This window comes from Rhinopithecus bieti, unplaced genomic scaffold, assembly GCF_001698545.2.
Source record: "Rhinopithecus bieti isolate Rb0 unplaced genomic scaffold, ASM169854v2 scaffold_13400, whole genome shotgun sequence".
Classification (NCBI taxonomy): domain Eukaryota; kingdom Metazoa; phylum Chordata; class Mammalia; order Primates; family Cercopithecidae; genus Rhinopithecus; species Rhinopithecus bieti.
The window spans coordinates 3,473,009-3,490,957 of NW_016807991.1; the positions used below are offsets into that span (position 1 = coordinate 3,473,009).

Consider the following 17,949-nt stretch of genomic DNA (forward strand, 5'->3'; position numbering starts at 1 on the left):
GGGTTTCACTGTGTTAGGATGATCTCGATCTCCTGACCTTGTGATCCACCCGTCTCGGCCTCCCAAAGTGCTGGGATTACAGGTGTGAGCCACCGCGCCTGGCCATATTTTTTTTATTTTTTTATTTTTTATTTTTTATTTTTTTTAATTTTTTTTTATTTTTTATTTTTTTTGAGACGGAGTCTGGCTCTGTCTCCCAGGCTGGAGTGCAGTGGCCGGATCCCAGCTCACTGCAAGCTCCGCCTCCCGGGTTCACGCCATTCTCCTGCCTCAGCCTCCCAAGCAGCTGGGACTACAGGCGTCCGCCACCTTGCCCGGCTAGTTTTTTGTATTTTAGTAGAGACGGGGTTTCACCGTGTTAGCCAGGATGGTCTCGATCTCCTGACCTCGTGATCCGCCCGTCTCGGCCTCCCAAAGTGCTGGGATTACAGGCTTGAGCCACCGCACCCGGCCTCTTTTTTTAAATTTTGAGACAGGGTCTCACTCCTGCCCAGGCAGGAATGCAGCGGCACGATTATGGCTCACTGCAGACTCAACTTCCTGGGCTCAAGTGATCCTCCCACCTCAGCCTCCTGAGTAGCTGAGACTACAGGGATGTCTCATCACACTTGGCCAATTTTTGTATTTTTTGTTGAGACAGAATCTCGCAATGTTGCTCAAGCTGGTCTCGAACTCCTAGACTCAAACATTCCACCTGCCTTGGCCTCCCAAAGTGCTGGGATTACAGGCATGAGCCACTGCACCTGGCCAAGTTATTTTTGTAATGCACAGTAAAATAAAATCACAACCACTAAAACAAAATGTTAGCCTCCATCCCGCCACCTAACATCCTCGTGCTGACTCCCCTCTGGGAAATCCTCCTGTAGGATTGCAGCAGCTGTTGGGTTAAGGAATGACTGTGATGTGAGTCAAGGCCTGCTTTATCCCTTGGCTCTCAGAGCAAAGCTCAGTAATGATTTCAGGTGAAACCTATCTCCATTTCTCCCTTAGGTCTCCATTTTGTCAGCAATGGAGCTCATCTGGAACCTGTGTGAGATTCTTTTTATTGAAGTGGCCCCGGGTAAGCATGGAATAATCTCACCTTATAACATCATAGGTGTCCCCTGCCATCTTCTGCTCTTTCCTCATCTTTCCTGTGCATGGTGATGAGTGTTTTATTCCTGAGAATGTTCTTTCCATCATCATAACCACGGGAAATCGCTAGAAAACACCCAAAGAAACCTGACCATTTTGTCAGGTGCTACAAAGGGAATCATGCAGAGCGCCTCCTAGAGAGCTAAGCCGGCACAGGCACTGAGAAATACTAAACTAGTGTGTGAAAGCGGGGGTCAGTGTTAACATCATGAACTGGCTAAGCTCAAGAAAGTTTTATGAACGTGGGGTGGGATTAGGTGGTGAGAGGCAAAGTCACGTTGGGAATTCTGTCACTAATAATTGGGACAGGGCAATTCTGTGTGTTAACTCTGCCAATGGGAATTTTTTTGTTGATTTTTTTTTTTTTTTTTTTTTTTTTTTTTTTTTTTTTGAGATGGGAGTTTCGCTCTTGCTGCCCGGGCTGGAATGCAATGGCGTGATCTTGGCTCACCACAACTTCCAACTCCCAGGTTCAAGTGATTCTCCTGCCTCAGCCTCCTGAGTAGCTAGGATTACAGACATGCGCCGCCATGCCCGGCTAATTTTGTATTTTTAGTAAAGATGAGGTTTCTCCATGTTGGTCAGGCTGGTCTCGAACTCCCGACCTCAGGTGCTCTGCCCACCTCAGTCTCCCAAAGTGCAGGGATTCCAGGCTTGAGCCACCGTGCCTGGCCTTCTGTTGATCTTGAATTAAACTGTGATCAGTATAGTGTCATGGCCTGTATGAGCTCTCTGTGGATCTGCTGCAGCTTTTTTGCATTTCTTTTAAGGATTTATGTTTGCTATTTCCCATAAATGAGTAGTAACCTCTGTGTAGCCCTAGCATTTTATTCATACTCTCGCTAAAGAAGTGAGGAACTTGAAATTAGAGTTGGTTGTTGAGAGGCCTCCCTTCTCCAGTGGATTTTTGAGGAGGTTACAGTTGGCCCTTTGTATCTGCAGGTTCTACATCATGGATACAGAGTGCTGGCTGTACTCTGCCATTTTATTTCATTTTATTTGTATTGACTGATTGAGACAAGGTCTTACTGTGTCACTTAGGCTGGAGTGTGGTGGTCCAATCACGGCTATTGCAGTCTGGACCTCCCAGGCTCAAGCGATCCTCCTGCCTCAGCCTCCTGAGTAGCTGGGACTACAGGCACATACCACCATGCTAGGCTAATTTTTTGTGTGTATATGCTGGGGGAGGGGAGACAGGGTCTTGCTCTGTCACCCAGGCTGGAGTATAGTGGCGTGATCACAGCTCAGCAGCCTCGACTTCCTGGGCTCAAGCAATCCTCCTGCCCAGCCTTTTAAGTAGCTGGGACCACAGGCACGCACCACCACGCCCAGCTAATTTTGTATTTTTTGTGGAGAGGAAGTTTTGCCTGTTGCCCGGGCTGTTCTTGAACTCTTGGGCTCAAGCAGTCTGCCCATGTTGGCCTCGCAAAATGCTGGGATTATAGGCATGAGCCACCATTCCTGGCTTGGCTAATTTTTTTTTTTTTTTTTTTTGTGGAGATGGGGTTTCCCTATGTTGCCCAACCTAGTCTCAAACTCCTGGGCTCAAGCGATCTGCCTGCCACAGCCTCCCAAAGTGCTAGGATTACAGACATGAGCTACCGTGCCTGGCCATATTATTTTTTTGTTTTGTTTTTTGAGACAGAGTCTCACTCCATCACCCAGGCTGGAGTGCAGTGGTGCGATCTTGGCTCACTGCAACCTCTCCCTCCTGGGTTCAAGCAATTCTGCCTTAGCCACATGAGCAGCTGGAATTACAGGCATGTGCCACCACGCCCGGCTAATTGTTGTATTTTTAGTAGAGACAGGGTTTCACCATGTTGGCCAGGCTGGCTCGAACTCCTGAGCTCAGGTGATCCACCTGCCTTAGCCTCCCAAAGTGCTGGGATTCCAGGTGTGCGCCACCAGCCCCTTGGCCATATGTTTTTTATCATCATTGCCTACCTGGCTGCTTGCTAGTCAGTACTGGTTCCTAAACGGCCATTACTTGTGTAGCTATTGAGTATTTGTGAAGAATCTGGTGGTGAGGTCTGCATTCCATTTTCACCCCTTTCTGGGGTCAGTTAAAGATGGAGCTTCCTGGCACAAAGGTAATTTTTTGGGAAAGGGCCCTTTTTTTTTTTTTTTTTTTTTTTTTTTTTTTTTGAGACGGAGTATGGCTCTGTCGCCCAGGCTGGAGTGCGGTGGCCAGATCTCAGCTCACTGCAAGCTCCGCCTCCCAGGTTCATGCCATTCTCCTGCCTCAGCCTCCCAAGTAGCTGGGACTACAGGCGCCCGCCTCGTCGCCCGGCTAGTTTTTTGTATTCTTTAGTAGAGACGGGGTTTCACCGTATTAGCCAGGGTGGTCTCGATCTCCTGACCTTGTGATCCGCCCGTCTCGGCCTCCCAAAGTGCTGGGATTACAGGCTTGAGCCACCGCGCCCGGCCACTTGCTTTTCTAGCACAGTCCTTCATTCAGGACCACGTGTGTGACTGCTTAAAAGGGATAAACCTGTGTAGTCAGCGCGTCTGCCTTAACGTTCTCTGTTCTTTGGATAAAGTGGAACTTGCTGCAGATGAAGCTGAGGCTTTTGTGTGTGATGAGAGTCTCTCCTCCCAGCTGGCCATCTCCTCCTCCACCTCCTTGACTGGGTCCGGCTCCATGTGTGCGAGGTGGACAGTTTGTCGGCGGATGTTCTGGGCAGTGAGAATCCAAGCAATCATGACAGCTTCTGGAACTTGGTAAGACAGGCCGGGCCCCCACTTCCCACCATGAGTCCTACTGTCCCTGGTGCCGCTGGGTGGGTCTGAGGACACCCACCGAGCCTCCAGCAGTAGGCTGGCTTTTGGAGTCTGTTACTATGGAGACTCTCTTGGATCTTTTCTTCCCTGGATTTGGATTTAGACTATGGGAGAGTCTAAAACCGAGGTAACATGTAAGAAAAATAATGCTTTGAAAACTTTCCAGAGTAAAAGGAAATTTGATTTCTTTGTGGGTCTAAGGAAGAGAAGACATAAAAAGTAATACAAAACCTTTTTTTTTTTTTTTTTTGAGACGGAGTCTCACTCTGGCCCAGGCTGGAGTGTAGTGGCGCCATCTCGGCTCACTGCAAGCTCTGCCTCCTGGGTTCACGCCATTCTCCTGCCTCAGCCTCCCGGAGCAGCTGGGACTACAGGTGCCCGTCACCATGCCTGGCTAATTTTTTGTATTTTTTTCAGTAGAGATGGGGTTTCACCGTGTTAGCCAGGATGGTCTTGATCTCCTGACCTCGTGATCCGCCTGCCTTGGTCTCCCAAAGTGCTGGGATTACAGGCATGAGCCACCGTGCCTGGCCTTTTTTTTTTTTTTTTTGAGAAAGGGTCTTGGCTGGGTGTGGTGGCTCATGCCTGTAATTCCAGCCAGCACTTCGGGTGGCCAACTCAGGAATCGCTTGAGCCCAGGAGTTTGAGATTAGCCTGGGCAACAAAGTGAGACCCCCATCTCAAAATAAATTAATAAATAAAAATATGAAAGAAAAAAGAGAGTCTGACTCTGTTCCCCAGGCTGTTGTGCGGTGGCGTGATCTTGCTCACTGCAGCCTCCACCTCCTGTGCGGTCCTACCACCTCAGCCTCTCAAGTAGCTGGGACCACAGGTGCGAACCACCATGCCTGGCTAATGATATAAAAGCAATTGATGGGGGCTGGGGTGCTTACGGGGTTGGATGTAAATGAGCTTGCACATTACTTTGGATTATCAGTTTGGAAGTCAGCATGTCATATGTGTGTATATGGATGTATTATCTATGTGTTAGATATTTCCATTCGCCTCTGCTGACTGACCCAATTGGGAGGTGGCAGGGAGAAGATTGCTAGTTGACTGGGCTAATGGAAAGTTGACTAAACCTATAAAACCTGAAATTGGGAACAGATTGTGAGGACAAAAAAGAAAAGAAAACCTGTAATTCCGCCCAGCACGGTGGCTCACGCCTGTAATCCCAGCATTTTGGGAGGCCGAGGTGGTGGATCACCTGAGGTCAGGAGTTTAAGACCAACCTGGCCAACATGGTGAAACCCCATCTCTACTAAAAATACAAAAATTATCTGGGTGTGGTGGTGAGTGCCTGTAATCCCAGCTACTCAGGAGGCTGAGGCAGCATAATTGCTTGAACCTGGGAGGCAGAGGCTCCGGTGAACTGAGATGGTGCCGCTGTACTTCAGCCTGGGTGACAGAGCGAGACTCTGTCTTAATTAGGAAAAAAAAAAAAAAGAAAACCTGGAATTCAAATAAGGAGTTGTTACCATTGGGGCTATTTCCAGGCCTCGCGGTGCTGGGAGGTCTCTGCAGGTAAGGGGAGTGCCTTGTTCAGGAAGTAGTGGGCCAGATGCTCGAGTCTCGGATCGATTCGCTAAGGTTTGTTGTTGTTGTTTAGAGACAGGATCTCGCTTTGTGGCCTGGGCTGGAGTGCAGTGGCGGGATCATGGTACACTGTAGCTTTGATTTCCTGGGCTCAAGCAGTCCTCCCACCTCAGCCTCCTGAGTGGCTGGGACTGCGGGCGCACACCACCATGCCTGGCTAGATTTATTTTTTGTAGAGATGAGGCCTCACTGTATTACCCAGGCTGGTCTTGAACTCCTGGGCTCAAGCAGTCCTCCCACCTTGGCCTCCCAAAGTGTTGGGATTGCAAGTGTGAGCCACCATGCCTGGTCATTCACTGAGTATTTATTGAGTCCCTTCTATTTGCAAGGCACCAAGGAGATAACCATGACTAAAACAGGCAAAGATTCCTGCCTTTATAGAGTTTATATCCTGTGTGTGGAGACAGAACAGCAACACATAGGCTAGTACCATGTATCCTGGCACATAGTGAAGTGCTCTGGCAAGGTGCCAAAAAGAGGGGAGGCTGCAAGTGCTGGAGTGGCATCAAAGAAGGCCTCCCTCATGAGAGATTGGAGGTGAGACCTGAAGGAGGTGAGGAGAGCTAGGCTGAAGAAAGCATTCCATATCGCAGGGCCTGCAGATGCTGTGTTCTAGAGCCAGGGTGGGGCAGGAGGGGCTGTGCTGTGTAGGGATGGGTGGGAAGGATGAGTTGGGGAGATAAAGACAGAGAGATACCAGTCTGAGAGGGCCCCCTGAGTTGTCACCGAGACTAGCTTTTTGCAGCCTACATAGCAGGGTGACTAAGAACATGGTCTGTGGTGCCACACTGCCTGGGTTAGCTTTCTAGCTCTGCCTTTTACTAGCTGTGAGGTGGTGGGGGTTTTTTTTTTTTGTTTTTGTTTTTTTTTGAGACAAGAGTCTCGCTCTGTCATCTAGGCTGGAGTGCAGTGGCACAGTCTCGGCTCACTGCAACCTCTGCCTCCAGGGTTCAAGTGATTCTTCTCCCTCAGCCTCCCAAGCAGCTGGGACTACAGACGCATGTCACAACACCCAGCTAATTTTTGTATTTTTAGTAGAGGTGGGGTTTTACCACATTGACCAGGCTTGTCTTGAATTCCTGACCTCACGATTCACCCAGCTCGGCCTCCCAAAGTGCTGGGATTACCAGCGTGAGCCACCATGCCTGACCTTTTTTTTTTTTTAAAATACGATTTTGCTGTGTTCCCCAGCTGCAGTGCCCAATCACCACTCACTGCAGCCTTGGCCTCCAGGGCTCCAGTGGTCCTCCTACTTCAACCTCCCAAGTAGCCGGGACCACAGATATGTGCTACCAGCACCAGCTAAAGTTTTTTATTATTTATTTATTTGTTTGTTTTTTTGAGATGGAGTCTTGCTCTGTTGCCTGGGCTGGAGTGCAGTGGCGCTAGCTCAGCTCACTGCAACCTCTGCCTCCCTGGTTCAAGCAGTTCTCCTGTCTCAGCCTACTGAGAAGCTGGGATTATAGGCATACACCACAATGCCCAGGTGACTTTTTTTTTTTTTTTTTTTGGTATTTTTAGTAGAGATGGGGTTTCACCATGTTGGCCAGGCTGGTCTTGAACTCCTGACCTCATGACCTCAAGTGATCTGCCTGCCTCCCTCCGTCCCAATTTTTTTTTTTTTTTTTTTTGAGCCAGAGTCTCACTGTTGCCCAGGCTGGAGTGCAGTGGCCCGATCTCGGCTCACTGCAAGCTCCACCTCCTGAGTTCACACCATTCTCCTGCCTCAGCCTCCTGAGTAGCTGGAACTATAGGTGCCCGCCACCACGCCCGGCTAATTTTTTGTATTTTGTTTAGTAGAGATGGGGTTCCACTGTGTTAGCCAGAATGGTCTCAATCTCCTGACCTGGTGATCCACCCTGCGTGGCCTCCCAAAGTGCTGAGATTACAGATGTGAGCTGCCGCACCCGGCTAACCCAATCATTTTTTATTTTTATTTATTTTTTGAAACAGAGTCTCACTCTGTTCCCCAGGCTGGAGTGCGGTGGCGCGATCTTGGCAGGGATTACAGGCTCCTGCCATCTTGCCTGGCTAATTTTTGTATTTTTAGTAGAGATGGGGTTTCGCTGTTTTGGCCAGGCTGGTCTCGAACTCCTGACCTCAAGTGATCTGCCTGCCTCAACCTCCCAAATTGCTGGGATTACAGGCTTGAGCCACCATGCCCAGCCAAATTTTTTTATTTTATTTTATTTTATTATTTTATTTTATTTTTGAGACGGAGTTTCACTTTTGTTGCCCAGGCTGGAGTGCAATGGCGCGATCTCAGCTCACAGCAACCTCCGCTTCCTCAGCTCAAGCGATTCTCCTGCCGCAAGCCTCCCGAGTAGCTGGGATTACAGGCATGCACCACCATGCCTGGCTAATTTTGTATTTTTTTAGTAGAGACGGGGTTTATCCATGTTGGTCAGGCTGGTCTCGAACTCCCGACCTCAGGTGATCCGCCTGCCTCGGCCTCCCAAAGTGCTGGGAGTACAGGCATGAGCCGCCACACCCAGCAATTTTTTTAGTTTTTGAACTCCTGGCCTCAAGCAATCCTGCCTTGGCCTCCCAAAGTATTGGGATTATAGGTGTGAGCCACTGTGCCCAGCCACTAGCTGTGAGATCTTGAGTGAGCTACTTAATGGCCCTAAGGGTCCTCATCTGTGTAGTGGAGATAATAATACCTGTCCCACGGGGCTGCTGTGATCATTACATTAGTTAAAGGACATAAATGTGGTTGAAGTAGTTGACATGGTTGATGCACAGTAAAAGCTAGTCTTTTACTTCTAAGCCAGATGGGGTAAGGGGGCATTGGAGAGCTGAGCAGAGGAAGCCTGAGATCTTACTTAGGTTCCCAAAGGCTGTCCTGGCTGCCATGTTGATACTATACAGCAAGGATGGAAACAGGCCAGTCCGGATTCTGCTGTACTAAGCCAGACAAAAAAGATGGTGGTGGTGTAGGCTAGATATGTTTGAAGAGAGTTGATGGGGTTTGCTGATGGATTGATTTGATGTGGGCATGCCAAGAAATAGAAGAATGTGGGAGGATGAGGTTGGTGAGTTGGAGGCAAACTGGTGTTTAATTTTAGACATGTTTCTCTCTTGTGTGTGTGTGGTTTTTTTTTTTTTTTTCCCTGAGACAGAGTCTCTTGCCCATGTTGGAGTGCAGTGGTCGGATTACAGCTCACTGCAGCCTTGACCTCCTAAGCTTAGGTGATCCTCCCACCTCAGCCTCCCAGGTAGCCAGGACTACAAAGGCGTGCCACCACACCCAGCTAATTTTCGTATTTTTAGTGGAGATGAGGTTTTGCCATGTTGTTCAGGCTGGTCTCAAACTCCTGGGGTCAAGCAGTCCACCCTCCTTGGCTTCCCAAAGTGTTGGGATTACAGGCATGAGGCCCCATGCCTGTCCAACATGTTACGTTTTAAGATGCCTATTCAAGATCCAAGTGGAGATGTTGACTAGGCCCTTGAATATACAAAGCTGGAATTCAGAGAAGGAAGTTTGGGCTAGAGTGGAAAAGTTGGGAGTTATCAGTATATGTATGTATATATATTTGTGATTTTTTTTTTTTTTGAGACGGAGTCTCGCTCTGTCGCCCAGGCTGGAGTGCAGTGGCTGGATCTCAGCTCACTGCAAGCTCCGCCTCCCAGGTTCACGCCATTCTCCTGCCTCAGCCTCCCTAGTAGCTGGGACTACAGGCGCCCGCCACCTCGCCTGGCTAGTTTTTTGTATTTTTTAGTAGAGACGGGGTTTCACCGTGTTAGCCAGGATGGTCTCGATCTCCTGACCTCGTGATCCGCCCGTCTCAGCCTCCCAAAGTGCTGGGATTACAGGCTTGAGCCACCGCGCCCGGCCTTTTTTTTTTTTTTTTTTTTTGAGATAGAGTTTTGCTCTTGTCGCCCAGGCTGGAGTGCAGTGCCTTGAATACTGAATTAGTGAATGTTGAACCATTGCTTCTAGGGGAAATACAGGGTTAGGTTCCTGCAAGCCTCTGGTCACATTTTGTTCAACCAATCAATATATAACCGATCACTTGTTTTATGTATGTTTCTGTTTAGAGACAACTTACTTGACATAATATTGTTGATTCATTAACAGTGAACTCAGGGCCAACAGCACTGTGATTTGTGCCTGACTGAAGCTTATCCAACACCTCCCATAGTTCTTGCACTTAGCAACACTAGAAAGCACCTCAGTACTATACCTGGGGACCCAACAAAATGTACACAAATGAAAAAAAGTAGCATTAACTGCATCACAATAAAGCCTTGTTTAGTGTGTGTCAAGCAACTCAATATTCTTACCACTCTGTACATGTCCATGAATTTTGATTTGAAAGTACCACAAATATTGATTTGGGGGTTACAAATAAATTTTAGTGAGTAGGCAGATTCATAGATAAAGAATGAACTGTGAGGACTATTTGGTTAAGTGTATTTTTATTTTATTTATTTTATTTTATTTTTTTATTTATTTATTTTACTATTTCTGAGATTGGAAAGTCTCGCTGTGTTCGCCCAGCTGGAGTTTCAGGTGGCCCAGATCTCAGGCTCACTTGCAAGCTCTGCCTCCTGGGTTCACCGCCATTCTTCCTTTGCCTCAGCCTTCCCAAGTAGGTTGGGGGACTACAGGCGCCCGCACCTCGCCCAGCTACGTTTTTTGTTATTTTTTTTCAGTGAGGACGGGGTTTCACCAGTTAGCCAGGAATGGTTTCGATCTCCTGAACCTTGTGATGCCGCCCGGTCCTCGGCCTCCAAAGTGCTGGGATTACAGGCTTGAAGCCACCGCGGCCCGCCTATTTATTTTATTTTGTTTTATATTTTATATTTTTATTTTTTTTTATATTTTATTTTATTTTATTATTTTATTTTATTTTATTTTCGAGATGGAGTCTCACTCTGTCGCCCGGGCTGGGGTGCAGTGGCGTGATCTCGGCTCATTGCCACCTCTGCCTCCCGGGTTCAAATGATTCTCCTTCCTCAGCCTCCCGAGTAGCTGGGACTACAGGCACACACCATCATGCCCAGCTAATTTTTGTATTTTTAGTAGAGACAAGGTTTCACCATGTTGGCCAGGCTAGTCTCAAACTCCTGATCTCAGGTGATCCACCCGTCTTGGCCTCCCAAAGTGCTGGGATTACAGATGTGAGCTACCGCTCCCGGCCTGAGTGTATTTATTTTACATATTTATATTTGAACTGAAACTTTTATGAACCATTTTATTTAATGCATTCTGACATTTTCTATTATTTCAATTTTTTTCCAAACAAAACTTCTTACATATTTATTATTGAACCAGCCTACCAGTGTAGAGCTTATAATCAGAGAAAAACCATTTTCTCAACAAAGTATGTACACCTTTCCAGATAGTGGTGACAGTTTCAGCTTCTTGTGATAAGATGATAGTCTTATGTGCTGCATCTCATGTGTAATTCCTGGCAGACCTAGCTTGGTTCTTCTCCAGTCCCTCCTCTTGGGGTTGTAGCTAACTGTATTAGCAGTTTTTTGTTTTGTTTTGTTTTGTTTTGTTTTGAGATGGAGTCTCACTCTGTCGCCCAGGCTGGAGTGCAGTGGCACAATCCCAGCTCACTGCAACCTCCACCTCCCAGATTCAAGCGATTCTCCTGCCTCAGCCTCCCAAGTAGCTGGGACTACAGGTGCATACCACCACGCCTTGCTAATTATTTTGGATTTTTAGTAGAGATGGGGTTTTACCATGTTTAACCAGGATGGTCTCAATCTCCTGACCTTGTGATCTGCGTGCCTTGGCCTCTGAAAGTGCTGGGATTATAGGCATGAGCCACCACGCCTGGCCCTGTATTACCAGTTTTAATCTGAATCCACTGGGGAATGGGATGATTTTGCTTTTGTTTCTTGGCCAGGAATTCCATGATCCTGAACGTTTTGTGAGAAGATGGTGGGAGAAAGAATCAACAGCACACACCATGATGGTGGAGAAGGGGTTGGGGGAAGCGGGTGGAGGAACATGTTTCTGTTTCATTTATTTTTGAAAAGCTGGGTCTGGGCGTGGTGGCTCATGCCTATAATCCCAACACTTTGGGAAGCCAAGGTGGGGAATCACTTGAGTTTAGGAGTTCGAGACCAGCCTGGCCAACATGGTAAAACCCTGTTTCTACTAAAAACACAAAAATTAGCTGGGTGTGCTGGCATGCACCTGTAATCCCAGCTACTCAGGAGGCTGAGACAGGAGAATCACTTGAACCCGGGAAGTGGAGGTTGCAGTGAGCCAAGATTGTGCCATTATACTCCAGCCGGGGCAGAAAGAGCAAAACTCTGAAGAAAAAAAAAAAAATCTGGTCACAGGCTATAACGGACTATAGCTGGCTGTTTGAAAAACATGGTGGAAGTGGCAAAGCCATGAGACTGGATGTGATAGGTTACTTCTGGAGGGAAAGAGCCATCATTCTTCCCAGGGCCGACTCAGGGGCAGAAAGAAGCCTACGTGTAAGGAGTTAAAAAGCCAAAGTGTGGCCGGGCGCGGTGGCTCACGCCTGTAATCCCAGCACTTTGGGAGGCCAAGGCAGGCGGATCATGAGGTCAGGAGATCAAGACCATCCTGGCTAAGACAGTGAAACCCTGTCTCTACTAAAAATACAAAAAATTAGCCAGGCGTGGTAGCGGGCGCCTGTAGTCCCAGCTACTTGGGAGGCTGAGGCAGGAGAATGGCATGAACCCGGGAGGCAGAGTTTGCAGTGAGCCGAGATCATGCCACTGCACTTCAGCCTGGGCGACAGAGCGAGACTCCGTCTCAAAAAAAAAGCCAAAGAGGCCGGGCGCGGTGGCTCAAGCCTGTAATCCCAGCACTTTGGGCGCGAGGGCCGGAGACGGGCGCGATCACGAGCCGTCAGGACGACTCGAACCAGCATCCTGGCTAGCACGGTGAAACCCCGTTCACTGACTAAAAACAATACAGAAAATCTAGCCGCGCTGAGGGTGGCGGGCCGCCTGTGAGTCCCAGCTCTACCTCATGGAGGCTGACGCCAGGGAGAATGGCGCGCTAAACCCGGGAGGCGGAGCTTTCTTTGTGTGTCGACAGTGAGCTGAGATCCGGCCACTGCCCACTCCAGCCCGGGCGACAGAGCCGAGACTCCATCTCAAAAAAAAAAAAAAAAAAAAAAGCCAAAGTGTGGGGTGAGGGGACTGGCCTCCTGCTAGTGCTCATGCGCCCGGATCTCCTCCCAGGTGACCATCTTGGTGCTGCAGGGCCGGCTGGATGAGGCCCGACAGATGCTCTCCAAGGAAGCCGACGCCAGCCCCGCCTCTGCAGGCATATGCCGAATCATGGGAGACCTGATGAGGACAATGCCCATTCTCAGTGTACGTAGGGGTAGCTTTGCTCTACTGGGTCACAGGAGATAGGTGATTCACTAAATGTAAAGGGTTTGGGTGGGATGACATCTCATGGCTGGTCTCTCCCTTAGCCCGGGAACACCCAGACACTGACAGAGCTGGAGCTGAAGTGGCAGCACTGGCACGAGGAATGTGAGCGGTATCTCCAGGACAGCACATTCGCCACCAACCCTCACCTGGAGTCTCTCTTGAAGGTCTGGGAAGCAGTTCAGATTGCATGCATGTTGGCTCCCTGTGGGGGCTGTGGCATCCAGTGCAGCAGTGGCAGAAGCTTGGTCCTCTTTGGATAGGGCTGTCTGTTGCTCTGCCATGATGGTGAGAGCTTTCAGACTAGTTGAAATCCAGTGCCCTAGCAGAGGGCAGGAGCATTATGGAGAAGGTACCCCTGAAAAGAGGACAGAGTTCAGCACAAATGTCTCTTCCTCAGATTATGCTGGGAGACGAAGCTGCCTTGTTAGAGCAGAAGGAACTTCTGAGTAATTGGTATCATTTCCTAGTGACTCGGCTCTTGTACTCCAATCCCACAGTAAAACCCATTGATCTGCACTACTACGCCCAGGTGAGTGAGCTTGGGGTGGGCAAGGGTGGGGGTAGGAGTCCTGGTGGCGCTGTGATGGGTCATTCTCTTTGAATTTGTCCCCGAGGAACAGGAAGACCCTTTCCTTTGGCCCTTAGTGAAAGAACATGGCACCCTTCTCTGAGATTCCTTATACAGCAGCTCTGCCTGTCCCCTGAGTCTCTGCTTCCATCCTCGGGATTGAGTGTCTCATCACCCTTCCACAGTCCAGCCTGGACCTGTTTCTGGGAGGTGAGAGCAGCCCAGAACCCCTGGACAACATCCTGTTGGCAGCCTTTGAGTTTGATATCCATCAAGTGATCAAAGAGTGCAGGTAGGATCTCTCCCACCCCCCACTGTTACCATTTTTAGGTGTGCAAATATCACCACCATCCGTTTCTAGAGTGGCCTGTTCTTCCTTACCCTTCTTTCCTCAGACCTGCTATCTTAGTCCATCTCATGCTGCTATTGCAGAATACCTGAGACCAGGTAATTTATAAAGAAAAAGATGATTTTCTCACAGTTCTGGAGGCTAGGGAGTCCAGGATCAAGGCACTGGCAATGTTTCTGGTGAGGGCTGCTCTCTGCTGCCAAGATGGCACCTTGAACACTGTGTTCTCATGTGGTGGAAGGGCAAGAAGGACAAACTCCCTTCGTCAAGTCACTTTATAAGGGCACCCAGGCCGGGCGTGGTGGCTCAAGCCTGTAATCCCAGCACTTTGGGAGGCCGAGACAGGCGGATCACGAGGTCAGGAGATCGAGACCATCCTGGCTAACACGGTGAAACCCCGTCTCTACTAAAAAATACAAAAAAACGAGCCGGGTGTGGTGGCGAGTGCCTGTAGTCCCAGCTACTTGGGAGGCTGAGGCCGGAGAATGGCGTAAACCCGGGAGGCGGAGCTTGCAGTGAGCTGAGATCCGGCCACTGCACTCTAGCCTGGGCGACAGAGCAAGGCTCCATCTCAAAAAAAAATAAAAATAAATAAGGGCACCCAATCACATTCATGAGTGAGGAGTCCTCCTGGCCTAATCACCTGTCAGAGGCCCTACCTCTTAATACTATCACATTGGCAAAACTGGGGTTTTAGAGAGGATCCCTTCAAACCATAGCACCTGCTCCCCTGCTTGGCCTGCTACAGGTAGATAATGGCTTCTCCCTGGGTGAGCTTGGGGACTTCCTGGAGGCTTGAGGGCTACCATATACATAACTGTTTCTATTTTAGGGATGTTTATTTAAAATAACATTGCAGGAAATTACTTTGACATTTAAAATATAGAAAAAGCCAGCAAGCCTGTTTCTTGGCACCTAATGGACATGTAGTCACCTTATGGGATGGCATGTTCCAACAGTCTCACTCCAGTGACGTGAGCTACTGAACTACCGAGCTTGAGGCTGGGTATTATTCAGAATTTCCAGCCCTCTATCCAAAAGAAGGTGTTCTGTCATTGCACTGAAACTTTAGCAAGGCAGGAAAGGGAGTGCCAAACATAATGAATCAAAGGTAAACCTTTCCAGAACTCTCCATATATGGTAAGTCAGAAAGAATGTCCCCTTCCTTCTTGTGCACCCTGGATGGTGGGCATTGCACTGAAGACCTGCTGGGAAGGGAGGAAGTGGGTAATAGCAGAAGATGGCCTTGATCAGGTGTCAGATTCACTGACCTCAACTGGCTCTTTGTAGATCTGGGCATGGGAAGAGTTTCCTTAGCCCTGCCTGCTCTTATTTTGGCCAAAAGAAAGCCAGGGCTTCAAGAAAATGATTCTAGATTTGGGGAATGAAAAACAAGTTTTTTGTGTGTTTGTTTGTTTCTGGGTTTTTTTTTTTGTTTGTTTGTTTTTGTTTTTTTTTTGAGACAGAGTTTTGCTCTTGTTGCCCAGACTGGAGTGCGGTGGCGCAATCTCAGCTCCCTGCAACCTCCACCTACTGGATTCCAGCGATTCTCCTGCCTCAGCCTCCCAAGTAGCTGGGATTACAGGTGTCCGTCACCACACCGAGCAAATTTTTGTGTTTTTCAATAGAGACAAGGTTTCACCATGTTGCCCAGGCTGGTCTGGAACTCCTAACCTCAGGTGATCTGCCCACCTCAGCCTCCCAAAGTGCCGGGATTACAGGTGTGAGCCACTGCACCCTGCCAAGTTTTTTTTTTTTTTGAGACAGGGTCTCACTTTGTCACCCAGGCTGGAGTGCAGTGGAGTGATCTCAGCTCTCTACAACCTTGACCTCCTGGGTTCAAGTGATCCTCTTGCCTCAGCCTTCCAGGTAGCTGGGACTACAGGTGTGTGCCACTATGCCTGGCTAATTATTATTATTTTTTTTGTAGAGATGAGATTTCACTATGTTGCCCAAGCTGGTCTTGAACTCGTGAGCTCAAGTGATCTGCCTGTCTCAGCCTCCCACAGTGCTAGGATTACAGGCGTGAGCTGCCATGCCCGGCCTGAGAGTCAAGTTTCGTGTCAGTATTTTCACAGGCCTGTAAACATCGTGGGAAGTCCCTGCATGGAGAAATTAGAATAACTTAACAACACGCAAACACATCATCATTTGGCTTTTTTGGTGTCTCTGCCCATAGTTGAGTATTCCTAAATTTCCTGTCCATTATAACAGTGAATGAATTTCACCAGGGCTTCCTTTATAAGCTGTATCTGAATTTTTAGGAATAAAACAGATTTGAGCAGAACAAGTCTCTTGGATGCAGGGAGTATAAAAGGGGAAAGCGTCCTGCTGTTTCCAGTGGCAGAAGAAAAAGAGAAGTACCAATGAAGAGGGGTGAACAACAACACTCGTGCCGGACACAGACAAGGAAGGGTTAGGCTCACAGTCCCCCAGTCTCGGCCTCTCTCCACCCTCACAAGCAGGAAGGGATCTGAGCTCTGTTAGTGGGAAATCTTGGAGTTTGCATTTCTCTGATGGCGAGGCTACCTCCTATCCTGTTTTGAAAGAGGAACAGAAAAGCAGAGCTTGTCCCAGAAATTGTGAAACGGGCTGAAATGTCTTGAGAGACAGTAGCAGTTTTAGAAGTGTACCCTCCTGGCTCTGGGGAAAGATTGAGTTGGGCTCTTGTGGGCACATGTTTTCTCATGGGATGTATCAGTCAGACCTATGCACACTTCTGGGGGGCAGGGAAGTGTGTCTCTTTCTGGACTTGAGCCCGTGGGCTGCTGGCATGCCTTTTTAAAGGCATTAGAAAGGTTTCTTTCTCTTTTTTCTTTCCTGTTCACACCACCTTCATATGAACATGGAGAAGGGAGGTTTCTAAGTGGGCCCCTGATTTACTCCTATGTCAGTAGTAATGCCAGACCCTTAGGGGCAGAAAAGGCAGCCAGGGAATCCTGACTCAGAGGCTGTAGTTCCTCAGCCCTGCTAAAGGGCCAGGGGTTTGTCTGTCAGCGCCTGGCTGGGCATGCTTGACTGTTAACCCCTCAGCTGAAAAGATGGCAGGATTCCTCCACGGGGTCCTCCACAGGGTCCCTTCTTCCCTCCTGGCTTACAGCTTCCTCTGAAGACAGGCCAATTCCTTGCTCTCTGGCAAGAGGAAACAGAGCTGGGGTACACTTCACTGGGAGTTGGGCAAGATGTCGGCAGTTTCCTGGTGCCCTTCAAGTCCTCCAAAAGTATCGAGCTAAAAGGTGACAAGTCTTCCTTCAGTAACCTAAGAAGAGTTCCAGTTTAATGTCTGCTGAATCTAGAATCTTCTGACTTGTTTTTTGGCCCAGCACACAACTTTGGATGCAGGGTGCAGCAGTGTTTGCAAACCTCACACCCCATTTCTAGAATAGCAGGCAGAGGCTCTGGAGCTTTGATTACTCCAGGGCCCCCAACAAGCAAGATGGGGCCTGGGTAAGGAGTTGACAGTGACCTTAGTACAGGACAAACAGCTCATTTGGGGCTACAGTTGCCCAGGGGGGTCACCTTCATCGTAGCTGGTCTTCCCAACTCCACGGCGTTCTCTCGTTTTCAACAGAGGGCTACTTCGGAGCTGATAATTAGGCCTTTCCTGCCTTGAATGTTGAGGTTGCCCGCCTGCTCTGCGTCTCGGCTGCTCACTCAGAATCCTTGAGAGAGAGACAGAGAGTGTGTGAGAGTGTGTGTGTGTGTGTGTGTGTGTGATCTAAGACCTAACTGTATGGTTCAGGCCTGCTGGGCCCTGCAGGGAGACTGTGGTGGCCTTGTGCAGCACTAGGTCTGGTCTCCGTCACTTGTGTTGTGGGCAGAGGCTCTCAGTGCTTGCTGCCTTCCAGCCTGGGAGGCTGCTGGATCCTTTGGGAAGACACCGGGCACAGTCTCAGCCCTTCCTTCCACTGGCAGGTGACTTTCATGCAGGCTAAAGCTTTGGCTCCCTTAGCCTGGGTCCCCTATAGCCTTTTCACTGGCTTCTCTAATGGTTTCGACATAACCATCAGCTATAAATCTGGGTAGCAACAGCTGTTTTGGGAAGCTGAGGTGTCCTTTCCCCTGGGCCAGCCCACTTTCTGATTTTTCCCCAGCTTTATTGAGGTGTGATTAACAAAGTAGTATGTATTTAAGGTGT

The 17,949-nt window shown here is 48.8% G+C and overlaps 1 protein-coding gene across 3 annotated transcripts in view; it reads left to right on the plus strand.

Moving 5' to 3' along the window:
• The window catches only part of NUP85 (nucleoporin 85), a 40,035-nt gene that overhangs the window by 17,071 nt on the left and 5,015 nt on the right, over nt 1-17,949 (plus strand). For all 3 annotated transcript variants that reach the window (XM_017884888.1, XM_017884889.1, XM_017884890.1), the window contains exons 6-11: nt 991-1,060; nt 3,734-3,855; nt 12,697-12,831; nt 12,936-13,058; nt 13,292-13,423; nt 13,648-13,754. In XM_017884888.1, the coding sequence (XP_017740377.1) occupies nt 991-1,060; nt 3,734-3,855; nt 12,697-12,831; nt 12,936-13,058; nt 13,292-13,423; nt 13,648-13,754 (689 nt within the window). The remainder of the gene's footprint in view (nt 1-990; nt 1,061-3,733; nt 3,856-12,696; nt 12,832-12,935; nt 13,059-13,291; nt 13,424-13,647; nt 13,755-17,949) is intronic.